Genomic DNA, 15,114 nt, shown 5'->3' on the forward strand with positions numbered 1-15,114 from the left:
TTCCGCTTTTCTTCTTTTACCAACAGACCGATTGTCTGTTTGTGTAATTTTGCAAAGCTCTGATACTTTTAGCTCGGCCAGCCTTGCTGCTTTGTTGTCGTGCCGCTCTGTGAAGCTTTATCTGCAGACATAAAGCTGCATTGTGTAGCTTTTAAAAAAATATGTTTCATGAACATTTGTTACAACCGTCACCGAGTCCAGACAGTATATGAGACTAAGACTTAAGCCCCTTTTGCACTGCACCGCTGGATCCGGGTCGAAGCCGGGCCGATCGTTTTTGCATTAGCACTTCCAGCCCGGTACCACCCCGCTTCCCAGAACCCCGAGAGCCGTGGTTCCAATCGGGCCGGTTTGGAGTTAGCTGTTGATTGGTTCATTGGCTGTGGGGGCGGGACAAAGATCAAATCTCTGGATCAGAGGAGCACTAGAGTTTCTAGATGGCTGTCATTTCAATATGCTGCATCAATAAATTCCCATCATAATCTATTCTTACCGTACATTTGGATTACAATCGCCTCTTCACCGAAGTATTTTAATGGTAAATGTAAATAACTGTTCTCCAATTGAACTGGTCAGAAGTCGGCAAGGTTGTGAACGAGGGGATTTCCGCATCTGGCGTCGCTCTAGTCAGGAAATCCCGCCTTCCGCAGCCGTAGTTCAGCTGGTTGCGAGTCCAGCTCAGAGACGACATTCAGATGAGATTTTTTTCGTTAAATGTAAAGCTGAGGTAAATGTTTCCATCAGCTTCCTCACTCATGAGCACATACAGAAGAAAATGGGACGGGATCAAGAAGAAAACTCTTCTGCGGTCGCTGGGAAGATCAGCTGGGTTGATTTAGGTGACGTATCAATTGCTCAATGCAAAATGACCAGGGCCACGGTACCAACAGGACCGGGTCGAACGGAGCCGGGCTGGGCCAGGCCGGACCCTGCAGTGCAAAAAATGCTTAAGACTCTGAGAGGAAGTGTAAGAACTCAATTTGTGAAAAAAATAAATAAAAATGATCTGCCTCATGTTATGCTGTCAGGACACAGTGACAGTTTTAACAGATATGTAAAAAAAAAAAAAAAAAACACTTGTTAAAGGCAGAATTAAATGTTTCCATTATTTTTTATGTTTGAATCTGATTTTCATAGCTTTAAATTAGAATATTATTGAAAAGTTAATTTATTACAGTAACTACATCACCAAGTAAAACATGTATAATAATTAGACTGATGTTTAAACCTTTACTTCTCTTAATAATGAATTCTAGGAAACAGTTAATGAAAATACGACATTTAAAATTAGACTATTTCATCAGACCAATCAAACTTTCTTAAAAAGAGAAATATGGGCTTAATGAAAAGTATGTCTAAGATCCACTTGAAGGTTATTTTAGTAATGTATTTTTTAATTTGACTAATGAAACCCATTGGGACACACATTTTAATTTACTGAACATGACAGTGATTTTATTTTTCCTATTTGTGATTTCACTATGACATGTCACCACACGTCACAAGATTTGCCTGTTGATGCATATCCTACAAAAAAAAAATAATTTCTTCTATATAAATACAAAAATATAAATACATTCAGATGGCAAAGTGTAAAATATCAAACCGTATCCAGTGAAGCGGTCACTCTGGTGTTTGACTGGCTCTACATTCAACTTTCTTTTTTTTTTTTTTTTCATTTTATCAACAATGGATGTGACCAAGTAACTTTTTAAAGATCAATAAAACAGCCTTTAAACTTCCAGAGTGATGGTGATAAACATGATGGAGGAATCTGCTTTAAGCATCTCCCTCCGTTTGGCTCCGTCTCGGTGGGAAAGTTGCCCAGTTTGTGTCGAGCTGAACCGACGGATGAAAGAGACGAGTTCTAGCAGCAGCTTGGCAAGTAGTCGCGTAAATTTGTTTTCAGCATGAAAGAAAAGACTCTGGTTCTGTCAGAACGGAGACTTGGACCACCTCCTGCATTTGTAGGGAAGGTAGGGAGGCTGACGGAAGCAGCCACTGATCTGTGACAGGCGGCAACAGTGAAACGTATCCCTGCATCACAAGCCCGCATGTGAATGGCAAGAGCTGTTATCCTTAAATTGAGAAGACCAAATATGCATAATGTAGCGCATTGTCTGCCGAGCAGATTCATTTAGCGACACAGCACGGCGACAATGGATGAACAAGTCAAATTCAGACATTAGCACATTGGCAAACAATGGGCTTGTTGAGAAAAGGTAATGGAGCCAGCAGAACCGCACAAAGGATGGAGATAAAGGGACATAGCTGTGAAAAATGTAAAAGCATCGAAGCCTCCAGTCATGGAAAGGACACCCGGAAGCAAGAATGAGAAGGGAGATTGGGTAGATAGAAATGTTGTTCTGATTAATGTCTTCAACTCAAAACAAATGGAGTCTGTTCTGGAGAGGAAATGAAGAAAAATAACCCAGACTTTATCTCTTCTACCAGCAGCGCAGCACAAAGAGTTTGGTCCGTTGTGGACATGAAGCAGCAAATCTGGCATCGGCTATGTCCTCTTTCTCTCTCTCTCTCTCTCTCTTTCTGTCAGGATGTTCACCATAACAGAGATGTCAAAAAAATAAAAATAAAAATCAGAGGTTGGTGTGATGAGGCTTCAGCCTGACAAGCTGCTGCAGCGCGGTCATTCAGATCAACCTTCTGTTGGTTTGGTCTGCACAGCGTTAGCTGGAACCCTACAGAGGACAAGTTATCAGAAACGAATCATCTGAAAACAGAGTGAAAGCACGCTAAAGTTAGCCTAGCATCTAAGCTAACTTGAACAAAATCCCTGAGCATGGCGAGACAAATAAACTTGGTCATAAGGGAAATTTAACATGATCGTAACTCGTATCATCCAAGTGTCTTCAGTGAGTCGTGATGGACGGTGATGCTGTGGACAGGAAGGATTTCCAGTAGAGGTCAGTATTACAAGCCTCTGACTGAAGACTGTTGCTGGATGATCTATCCAGGCAGCAGAGATGATATTCCACAGTAACATGCTGGATGACACCAAGCTCTTCTCATCCACCTCATTTGTTTTTGCTGGTCTTTTGTTTGGGCAAAGAGGTGCTGGAATCGGGGAAATGATCCTCTCCTTGTTCGGTTTCACACTTTTTCCATTGCTAGTTTCTGAATTTTGGCTTTTTGGTTCTTTATATTTTTGTAGTTTTCCCACAAAATCTTATGTTTTTGCTTTTTAGTATATTGGAGTGATCAGTTTTCATTTGAATTTTCATAATTAAGTATGAGAACGGCCGGTCAGACAGCAATACTAAGTATTGGGTAATCGAGTTTTTATAACTTTTATTTTTTCTCTTGAAGGAACCCAGATATAATACACATAATAATTTTAGAATCTGACACATTTTTAACTCTAATCGATGTGTCCAAGATACAAGTGAATCAGTTAGTGTTATGTTTTGTTCGGTCTCAGAAGCTCCATTTTGATGAGTCCTCCACCTGTGAGGACAGAGTCTGGATCTTTATTAAAATAATATAGAGAAGCAAAATAAAACAGCATCTCTTTGTCTGTGCTGTTGTTGCACTTTTTGTTATCTGCTCTGTGAATCCGGCGCAGGAAGAACCAGAGTGTGCTGCTTAATCAATTCCTCCCACAGATGGTTGTGCAGAAACAAAAGCGTAGTGATGTAATCCAGACCAGATGAGGAAACGCTCGTGGGTTAATCACTTTGACCCGTTTGTGTTGAACTTTATTCAGCTGCACACATCAGTAAAGCTGCTGCTTCCAGAGGCTGCTGCTGTGGAAAACCGAGGAGCAAACAAATATCCTGAACATCAAGAAACTTTTCAATCACAGGTGAAGCCCTACAAGTTGAAACATTTACATAATTTTGAATTTCTTGCCCACTCATAATTTGCACAGTGTGATTTGCTAAGCGCTCGCAGGTGAATGCTCTGTTAGAAATGGATGTAGTGAACGCAGATTATACACTCGGTTCCAGAAAGAGGGCTGGATGCAGTGAGGACTGTCTGCTCCAACCGGTTTTCCCCTTTTTCTTCCTTTCTGTGGAAACCTGCTGGAGCAGGAAGTCAGTCATGCATGTCTGGCCTCTCTTCACTGCAGATCAAAGCATGGCTGAAGAGGCGAACATTGACCACATCCAATACTAAGTTTGTCACTGCGCATTTCCCTCCGACTTACAGGGATTTACTTAACTCTGTTGGATTTAGAAAGGTTTACGTCGCATTTAGCCCAATTTAGTCTGCTTGTATTTCCCTGTCAGCTGTGTCGTCCTGCAGCCAGAAGCAGAGCACACAAACGCCTGGAATCTTTACAATAGCTGCGTTTCCTTTGTAAATGTGCACAAATCTTTTTATGTTCTGCTAATGTCGGGGGGGGGAGGGGAATTTCCAATTCCAGTGTTTCCATACAGATACGAAAATAAATTAAAATCGCATGTGAATAAGCTTGTCTACGGTAAGTCATTAAAAATAACAGCAGCGACAGATGTAAACATGAAATATATTCATAATTCATTCATCAGGGGAGACGTCAGCAACTTACCCAGGCGCTGTAGCAACAAGCCCTTCATATTGGCTACATATGCAGTGTTTTGGGGAAATTGTAGTTGGTGATTTTGCAGTAGAGTTATGGATTCAACACATTTGAATGACGCACAACTTTTTATGAATTGTTCGATGCAGTGAGTTCTGGTGGAACCAGCTGCACCCTGTCAGAAAAACAAAAACAAACCATCTTCCTCCTACCACTTCCTGTCATCTTCTTCCTCGTTTGCAGCAGTAGTAGTAATCTGCTGTCTATCTTGTGACTCCTGATGCAAAAAAAACTAATAAAAAAAGCTTTTCCATTGCAGTTTTTTTGAAATGCAGCTTTTTTGTTAGGCTGAAAAATCCCGTCATCACAACGCAAAATCTTATCAAAAAACTTTCTTTTTTTTTAAATTGCCGTTATTCCATTAAGCAAATTTATGTTCGTAATTTCAATTTGTGCAATATTTTTGGTTAATGAGAACACAGCTACTAATATTTTTACACCCTTTATTATGAAAAGCTGACTTGGAGTCTGCTACAGAGGGAAGGCGGTGGAGGAGGATCGTGGTGGAGATGAAAGGCGACCTGCAGGGAGTCCTGAAGAGGAATGGGTCTGGGCCCTCGCCGCACGCCCATGCCAGTTGACTCTGACTCACTCCGCTGCGGTGACTTTCACCTTGGACCGCGCTTGCTGCTGTCACTACGGGGAAATGTTGACGCGTGAGTCAAATGTGTCGCAGAAACTGCTCATTAGTCACTTACCAGCAGGAGGAGCTGCCAGCTGGATCATACAGGGGAATTGAAAAGTTAATAATTAGAATCTCGAGAAAAAGCAACATGTTGCCGCAGAACAGGAAGGATGAGCTCAGGATTGCTTTTCGTACAGTTCTAATAAACCCAGTCAATAAATCCAAGTCAAGTATTTCATCTTAATTCAGAGTTAACTGAAGTAAGCATTTGTCATAAAAGGTTTATTTGGAGGATGAGTTGCAACTACTTTAAAGTGATTCTGGCTGCTGTTTATGATTTTCTATTAAATAATTCTCCCAAACTCTAAATGTGATGTTGAGATCAGATTTGTGAAGTTCTGAATTAATATGAAATGGTTTTGTCCTGATCAGATCTGTGAGTATTAGCAGCATAATGTTGTGAGTATACGAGCTTCTCCTAATTAAATGCTTTCTGGTGGCTACTGTTCGGCAGCTGTGAAACCAAACGGGCCGACATGTTGTCTTTATGTGAACGTGATATAAACACGGTGCCTCCCAGAAGATGAGCGGGGTGTTTTCATGCTTCGTGTGACACAACCCCGGCTCTCCCATTAGGCTTGGCGGGCCTCGTGGGATGTGTTGCACGCTCCACGATAACAACCGTGGTGCCTTTGATAAAATAATGAGGTGTTTAGGTTTTATTAGGTAACCCAACAGCAGAAAGGGGATAGATTTGTAAGACTGGTGTGAAAATAGTTTCAGAAGAATCTCTTTTATTGGGAAACATGTGGGAGGCAAATCGAAGTATTGCATCTAAATTTAGAATTCCTATGAAAGTACTTTTGGAACCGCCTTCTTGCTCAGTCACAACCTATCTTCTATCTAGGCTGACCTTATTTATTTCAAAGATGATCTGCACATTTTAATAATGTAAAGAGGCAGACAGGGTGAGCCGCTAAGGTAAGCGACAGTGTACTCAATAGCATGTGGAGAATCACAAGCATGTTGAGTAACATGGGCTTACTGCAGTCAGTATGTTAAAACTAGTGTACAAGCTAAAATGGGCCAAAATGCTAACGTTAGCCTAAATTCTTTCAGTGGCATGTGGGGTATAACTGGCATGTTGTCTTAAATTGACTTCCTCCATTCAGTATACTAAACATGGCTAATTAATAAAAAAAAAAAAATGCTATAAAGCTTATTTTAGGTTAATGGCTACCGCTAATGTGGCAGTAGCCACTGCTAATTGTGTGCTAATGTCAATGCGCTGCCTATATGGTGATGACATTCAACACAAAAGTAAAATTCTGATTTATACTTCGTGGCAATTCATTACCAGTAAATAAAAACGCTCATCTCTTAACTCCCAACTGATAACAAGCAACATTATTGTTTATAAAACATGAGCTCTTTTGAAGCTCTTTTTGTCTTTGCTCTGCTTATTTGCTAAGTCCCAAGAATTTTATAGTTTGTAACTTTCGCAAAAGTAAAAAATCAGATGTTTACTTTATGGCATTTGGTTACCAGAAAACTCGCTCATCTCAGCAACAAATTAACAACAAATATTGTTAGCGTTCAAGAAACATAACATTTCTTCTGCTCTTTTGAAATACTTAACAAGAAATGTGCAATTGGAGAATTTGGCAGAAAAGTGAATTTTTTTGTTGCTGTCATTGGTGTTAAATATATTCTAAAACAGACATTCAACGCAAACTGAGTAAAAATCAGATTCTTCGTGGCAGTTCGTTACCAGAAAGTAACGCTTTGCAAAGCATTTTAATGCAGCGCTATGGCAGGCCCCAATTATTGAGTTTAAAGGGAGCAGCTAAGGTTATAAAGGTTAGCAACTGGGAGGAAGGATCTACTCAATGCTCCTTTGTAGACAAAGGATCCAGCAATCCGTCACTGTCTCCAGTTCTGCAGCACCCGATAAGGGTGAAAAAGTTCATGAGGTGTGAATACTTCTGAAAAGCTCAGTATGTAAGATCAGCAGAAGGCGATGCAGGTGTCTGAGGACTTCCTCATGCAGAGTGCAGAAAGCCGGCTGTCTGTCAGATAAAGACTCGGGCAGATTTATTCCAGACATGAAAACCAGCTGTGTGCTGTCCCTTTTTATTCCACTGTGTATGAAAAGTACTTTGCTTTTGAGAAAAGCATCTATTTTATTCCTTGAGAAATAAGTGATGCTTCTGCTTCTCGGGCTGAAGCATTGTCAGCGCTCCTGGATTACACCATTTCTCAGCTTGCCTTCTCTTTTTGTAAGGAGAGAGCAGAGAATGGAGGCACAAAGACTCCAGCTGCATCGCAACCAATCTTGCTGATGCTGCCTTTTGTGGGTTGCTCAGCAGCTTCCACACTTTGCGGCGTGGGACTGGTGGAAGTAACGAGCAGTGTGGACTCCCTCATGATCAATTACTCCTCTTGTCAAACTTGCAGTGTACCGCCACACTTTTTGCCAAGTGACCTTTCAACTTGGAAAATCAGTTCTGATCCACGTTTCTGCTGGGCCAGCACTGCTCTTCTACAAGCTGCTGTTGCTCCATTTTGATTCTTCACTTTTAACCCATCTTGAAAAATACTCTTTATGTGTGTCTAGTAATTTTTTCTTCTAAATCCAGCTCAGGGTTCGTTTTAACTAGTTTTTAGAGTGTGCTTGCTAGTTTTTATTAGTTAAGTATTGTTGGGTTGTTTTGTTCAGTTTTTATTATTTATAGTTGTAGTTTTTTTTAATATTTCATTGTATTGTTGTGATCATGTTTACACTGATTGGGTAATGAATACTCAGACAATACCATCGGTATTGCCTTCCAACTTTTGTTACCATTTTCTAAAACCCGTTTCCATTTTGCAGAGTAAAATGGAGTACCATAATTTGATTAATTTATGGTACTGTGCCAAAGCGTCACCGACTCGTTCGCACACAGTGGGTTTAGTCGGACTCCAGTTGCAGGTGTTGACTTCCTGCAGGGAGAAGAAAACCTGAACAGACTGTCCTCTGTAACGGCTCCCATCAAACACAGTTTCTGCTGGCTGCTGTGATGACTGCGGCCCCGGACTGTGTGGGACAAACCGCGTGTGGCAGGACTCAACGGAGATAGATGAGTTCATTTATCAGGTTTTATGTTTCTGCGATGGCTGCGTGGCCCAATGCCCAGCGGACCTCCGTCTCCAGGTCGGTTTGACCTTGAGCGGCAAGGTGGGTGGAACTGTACGGTAAGCAGCTGTAACCCTGCCAAGAGGCACAGAGACTCTCCCTGCACTGCATCGCAACGAGCCGCCGCTCTGCGTTATGTAATTGTTTTTAAATGGAACCGCGCTCAGAAGTGATGCCTTCAATCTGTGAACTTTATTGCTTCACAAAATGGTATTCTAAATGGCCAGAAGTTTTGAGAGTATCAGAATTATCTCGAATATGTTGTAAGTTTCTGAAGGTTGGCCTTCCAGATGTACTGTGACCCTCAGCATAAATCTAGAGTGGCTACAGCATCAATACGAAAGTCACTGTTCTGGCATGGAGTCACAGGATCTCAGTCCAATGGAGAATTTGTGGGCCGATTTGAAAAGGTTGAAGGAGTGAGGCGGCCTTCAAACTTGACCCAGTTCTGTTGGTTCTGTCAGGAGGAATGGGCCAGAACTCCAGCTAGCTGTGATGAACCTCCGGATCAAAACCCACAATGTTGGACCCAACGCATACAGTTCAAAGGCAATGCCACTAAATACTGAGGAAGTGTATGTAAACTTCTAAATAAATTTCTCACATATTCTTTCTCTAAATTATTATTTAGCCAATGGAAATAATTTCTGACCTAAAACAAAAGAAGCTTGGTCTGATTGAACAAACGTTTTTTTGCAAAGAAAAAAAAAAGTATTTTCATTTATTGTACGTAACATTCTATACCTGCTTTAAAGTTTTAACTCTGAGTCTCCAGATGCTCGTATCGGCCTCAGCAATCGCCATAACAACCAGCGGCAGCAGAAAGGCCCCGTGGCAGTAATGTTTCGTCTTCTTCCCGTTGGCCTCACGCCGTCATAACTCCAGCTCCAGTCAGATAAATACATGACATAAAGCCAACATGTTGGAGAGAGGAGAGAGCGCCGTCCTCTGGGTCTCCGTGGACTTAAGGAAGTCGAATACTGAAAGTTGTTGAACTCTCTCACTAACTGGAGCTGCAGAGTTATACGTCATTAAAACAACACATTTAAAGGGCCGGCATATTTTTTTAATTATTTTTTTTTTATGTTTCTGTGTTCATTATGTTAAAAATAAAATAATATAAATCTTCCGGTAAAGGTCCACTTGGAATATTTTTGCTGAGACAGAGAAATATACCTATAGCAAGCTATTAATCATGATGCCAACCAAAGTACAGCAAGAGGAATAAATCAAGGCTGCTTTTGGTTCCTGCTCCCAAAGTCTGGCACTAAAACAAGCCCCAGTCATCACAGAGCGCTGCAGCTTCCAGCCCACAGGCACGGTCGTGACATTTCTCCGTTTTAAGATCCAGAGAGGAAAATGCTAATGAAGGAGCTGGATGGAAAATGTCAGTTTTTTTTTGTTTTTTTTTTTGTTTTGCTTTTTTATTTATATATATAGAAACAGCTGCAGCTACATGTGTTGTGGTTTGTGCTCATGTGTGCTCACTTGTCATATTGTCGAGGCGGTAAAGTGACTACAGGCTGACTTTTGACTTTTCTTTCTTTTTAAGCCTCCAGGGGCCGCGGCGGAAAACGCAGAGCCACAACAATGGCTCAGCCTTATTTTGTGTCTGGAAAGACGGTGGGGAGGATGGAGAGGCGGCGGGGAGGGAGCTAGAGGGGTTTATCTTAGTCATGGTAATTGGTTTGCTGGTGTGGAAGTGGGATCATTGGAGAAAACCTCAACCGGTCTGACTCCCTCCCATTTATCTGTCTGGAAGGGTGCAGGAAGAGAAGGATGGAGAGGAGTGCTGCTGCTGCCGAGGCATTTTCATACAAAGGAGAGAGAAAGTGAGTGTGTCTGAAGGCTCAATCTGATGCCGACTTGAAATGAAGAATACTTTTTTTTTCTTTTTTTTTTTGCATCCTGCCAAATAGCTTTTACACTCCATCCGCTGACATCCTCTCTGTGAAGCGTAATGTGCCCGCCTGCCTGCCGGCATGTGTAAGGGGGTAAAGGTAAAGCATTAATGCAACAGGGCAAGAATTGCCGCCATCGAATCCTTTCTCGGTTTCAGATTAGATTAATGAGGGCGGAAATTGTGCTGCCCTTTCTGGCCTGGTATTGTCTTAAAGCAAAACTGCTCTCTTCCAACGGCGTGGTGATGCACATTCTGCTCTTATCAGGACAGGGTTTTATTAACAGGAGATCAGAGTGAGGGAAGGACCCCTGTGAGAACTCTGGGTCCAGCGCGGTGTTTAACATGCCTGTCCTATAGCGCTGTTGCTGAGGCAGCAGGGTCCAGCTGCACAGATATCTCAGTACTCGCATCGACGAGCTTTCGCTAATTTACCGTCTTTACAGTTAAGAGAGAGATCAGGGCCACCGCATGATTCAGTGGAGTGTTAAACCACCTTTAGCAGCAATAACCCCCCAAAAAAGTTGTTTTCTTTTTGACTTTATCAGTCTCTCACATCACTGTGGAGGAAATGTGGCCCACTCTTCTTTGCAGCATTGCTGAGGTTTGCAGACATTTATCTCTGCAGAGCTCACCACCGCATTTCAGTCAGGATGAGGTCTGGGCTTTGAGGCTGTGCATCACCTTTATTCTTTTCATCCTCAGCCATTTTCTTGTGGGCACTTCTGTTTGGGATCATTGTTCTGCTGATGACCCAGTTTGGGCCAAACTTCAACTTTCAGACAAGCAACTTCAGATTGGACTTGAGATATACCAAAAAGTTCATGGTTGACTCAATGACTGGAAGGGTCCCTGGTCCTGTGGCTGCAAAATGAGTCCAAACTGTCAACAGTCCGCCTTCATCCTTGACGGTTGCCGTGAGGCGTTCATGCCAACATGTTTTTTTTGTTGTTGTTGTTCAAACGTGTAGCCATGCATTTGGACCGAATATCTAGCCTCGTCTGTCAAGAAGGACACTGCTAAAAAACCCGCTGTCGTTTTCTTTCTAGCACAACTTGCCGAAGGACATGGTGATGCACTGGTTAAGGATACATTCCTACTTCCTGAGCCACTGTTGCCTCTGATAAATAAAGCTGTGTTCAGTGTGTTGCAGAGACAGGTAGCAGGATAGCTTCCATATCACACAGTGATGATACTCTCACTGGTTCCCTGGTAGAAGGAGCTCCCAGTTGAGGGAGGTTTGTGTTGGAAATAGAGGCATGTTTGCCTCTTCTTCTTCTTCTTCTTCTGAAGAAGAAGTACACCACCACTTCTTCAGAAGAACATCAGTTCTTATTCAGTGAAACTGGTGGTGTTGCTATTTTTGCAAGATTTTTGTTTTGGCAAGATGCAGATTTTAAACCTCTCACTTTGATCTTTGTTCATTATGTTTGGTCCAAAATGGCTACCTTTTAGAATATCTTTCATACTATGATTGAGGCATAAATAGATTGCTTACTCCCTCTACATTGAAGCTAATCAGGCATATTCCCATGGCCATCTTCTGTGAATGTTTAAACCTGCTGATATCAGGGTCTTTTAACTTAGACACACTGTGTTCTTTGGGCCTCAGTCTTTTCTCCTTAGCTGGTTAGAGTTTTTGTTTTCAGTCCCTTTCTGTCATTGTTGATTTTCCAGCCTTGGAACAGAGTTTCCACCGAGCTCTGCTGTGGGTCCTGTTCGGATCACTGCACATAGATGAATGATACTGAAGGGAAGGGGGGGAGTCACCACTGCCTATTTGTCAGGGTAACAAGTTGACTCACACACCAATACTTAAAATGTGATATTGATGCCAGAATAGGTTCTGTAGCTGTTACAATTTTGTTACTTCAAATGACCCCAGATAAAGAAAAAAGTGGAAAAGAACAAACTCAGTTCAGAGTTTCAAAAGTTAGTGCCATGGCTTTTCTCCAGGGTTGTACCTGCAAAATAAGGTGCAACCAAATAATGTCTAGGTATGTTTTTTTTATTATTATTATTATTATTATTTCTTTTTTTAGTGAAAGTAAAAATGTACAAGACGGTAGTGAGCCCAGCGATGTTGTATGTGATGGTGTATTTAGAGACAGGAGGTGTTGAGGTTCTCTTTGGGAGTGATGAGGATACCTGGGATCAGGAATAAGGACATCAGAGGGACGGCTCATGTTGACTGTTTTGGTGACCGTCATTCCTGAGATGGTTTGAATGTGTTCAGAGAGTAGCATTGTCAAAGCAGTTAATATTTTGATATTGATACTAGTAAGACAAATTATTCAGCGATTCTCATTTGCTTCACAGTCAATCTAAGCCAACTAACAGCGTTGTTTGGCTTTATGTTCCTAAAGAGGCAGACGGGCAGCGAATGCTGAGGAAAGCTACATGCTAGCTGTGCTAATGCTACAAGCTAACACTTCAACACTGATATTTGAGAGCAACTTCGAAAGGTCAGCAAAGCTCCTGTATCTGCAGCACTAATGTAGTAAACCTGCACTCAGATTTGTAGTAGCAATTTAAGTTGTTACACAACTCAGCTGCAGGAGTTTTGTGAAATGTTTTTGAAGAAAATAAAAGTAGGATCTTAACTGCCCTCATAAGTAAAATACTTCTTTTATGACGTACTGATTGTTGGAGGAAAGGTCAGGGCTGGGCGCTGCTGTGTCGACTGGTTCATCTTACTCAGCAAACTGGGACAACTTTCTCATTTATCACGTGGAAAATGAGGTAAGATAAGATTCAATGTGTGCTTCTTCAAGACCCTGATCTTAACATTTACATGATACTCCAGGCTATTGTCATTAGTACAATAAAATCTCTCACCATCTGCATTCTAATTACACAACATTATACATTTCTGAGCACATTGCATTATAATCGCTGGGCCAAGTAGTCCATAATATCATTCTCCTCCAACATTTCATTTGCAGAAATGACAGAAATCAAGGTTGGACTTAAATTTTAACAACCACATAAAGTCTAACAAAATCAGCCCGATGCCATTTTAAGAACATTGTTATGTCAAAGGGTTCTCTGTCTCTTCCTTTTGGTTTTTGTTTCTTCAGTGTTTTTCCATGTAGTTTATTACTGCAGCTATAATGCATCGGTTTATTTTTTTAAATCATTTTTTGGCTGTTTATTTGTTCAGATATGTCTGCTGTGCTTCTTAACAATGGTAGAAATCTGAAGAAGCGTGTGAAAACATTACTGATGTGTGGATTAAATAGAAATAATTCTACAAATTAAAAATCAAAATGTATTTAATAGGAAGAGATGACAGCAAATCCTAACCGTTTGTGCTTTAATGGAATCAGATATGATGCATCTTTACTATTTTCTCACAGCACAACGTGGCTAAACCTGAACGTTTTAAACCTGTAATCGTTAAAAAACACGTGGATGGATTGATCCGAAGTGATTTCTTTTCTGGGCTCAGGAAGCCGCTTTAAACTGATGATCCAGCAGCACATCTGCTCACCACAGCTCCACATTATTCTCGGCGGTGAGGCGTTCACGCCTGCGCGGGCCTATAGCTGCACACATTCTGATGCATCAGCACCCCCGCCTCCTGCGTTCGCTGGTGTCCGTCACGCCTGCTATTCATAGCGCCCATTAATGATTTATACAATAACAAGTCGTAAGTAATCGGACCCTTTCTGCGGTAATGTTCGTAGTTTGAATTATGTTCGGGCTTTCTTTTTTTTTTTTTTTTTCATTTTCAACATTAGAGCCTTGAGCTTAATTGAATTTTCATATTTTCGAATAGATTAATTAGATTTTATATCTCGGGAGTGAAACTTTGTTCAGGGGAGTGGGAGTCGAGCTGACCTTCGTGAACCAACTCGTTCCCTTTGCACAATGATGAATACAAACCTACTATGTTGGTGTGTTAACACCAGCTCTACGTCTCACACGAATTGCCAACATGCAGTTTGGAGCTTTGAACGCGTTTTCAGACGTGATGTTTGACAGGATCTTACGGTAAGAATGGCTGGCAGATTAAACCTTTTAATTTCTTGCGTTCTTAGATTAATCCATAAAACCAGATGGCCTGTGAAAAGGCCTTGTGTGCGCAATGGGGTAAAGCAATATCATTCATATTTTGTTTAATTGGTTTCCCAAGGGCGCTGCATGATGTATGAAAGACGAGGTCTTGCATATAACTCGGAGAAATGTGAAAGCTCATCAGAAGACGTTGTTTTTCCCTTTATTTCCAGAAGGAAAAAAAAAACCAATTGAGTTTTAAGGTTGACTACTTTGAATCACTCACTGCTCCTCTACCTGAGGAAGTAAAGTCTACCTTTTCAGTGAGCTTGTAAATCTGGAGATGCTTGTATCTTTCTGAGCTGCATTGTTTTCCTAATATTTAGCTTTGAGTCCAAAAAGCCGGGAGCCTGTCGGCTTCCACAAGAGCTCAGACGCTTACAGGATTCTTGGTTTGTGAACTCCCCAGGTAACAGAACACGGTTTTGTGATTAATTAGAAAGCTCCACCAGACTGAAGGAAAGCTGTGCTTTGGAGCCAGACAGAGAGGCTCAGACGCCCCCACAGCCACCCAGCAGGCCTGTTCCTGGGAGTCTGGAGGCAGCAGAAGGACTAAAAGCTCCCAAATAAACCATCAAACTGGGTCGCCAGGAAGGAGTGAGGAGCTCTTATTAAGGCGTCGTGCATATGAATAAATGCTACAGTTATGACCAGGAATATGTGCGGTGCATGAAAACCTGACGCCTCTTAGGGGAAGTGGCAGCTTCTCGCTCCGAGTCTGCTGGACACCTCAGGTGTGTGATGTCTGGGAGATCAGGTCTGGACCACCTTTC

At 41.7% G+C, this 15,114-nt stretch overlaps 1 protein-coding gene across 9 annotated transcripts in view; it reads left to right on the forward strand.

Annotated features, from left to right (window-relative positions):
* The window catches only part of cadm1a (cell adhesion molecule 1a), a 376,486-nt gene that overhangs the window by 46,442 nt on the left and 314,930 nt on the right, over window positions 1–15,114 (forward strand). The window contains exon 1 of one of the 9 annotated variants that reach the window (XM_044141668.1): window positions 14,130–14,278. The exons of 7 other annotated variants lie outside the window; for them this stretch is intronic. Coding sequence is in view for 1 of the 2 variants with exons in the window: in XM_044141662.1 (XP_043997597.1) it covers window positions 15,083–15,098 (16 nt within the window). In the remaining variant the exon portion in view is untranslated. Of the gene's footprint in view, window positions 1–14,129; window positions 14,279–15,017; window positions 15,099–15,114 lie in introns of those variants that run through there. One more of the 9 variants, XM_044141662.1, reaches the window with a different exon arrangement.

The sequence above is a fragment of the Gambusia affinis genome, linkage group LG15 (assembly GCF_019740435.1).
Source record: "Gambusia affinis linkage group LG15, SWU_Gaff_1.0, whole genome shotgun sequence".
In the NCBI taxonomy this organism is placed as follows: domain Eukaryota; kingdom Metazoa; phylum Chordata; class Actinopteri; order Cyprinodontiformes; family Poeciliidae; genus Gambusia; species Gambusia affinis.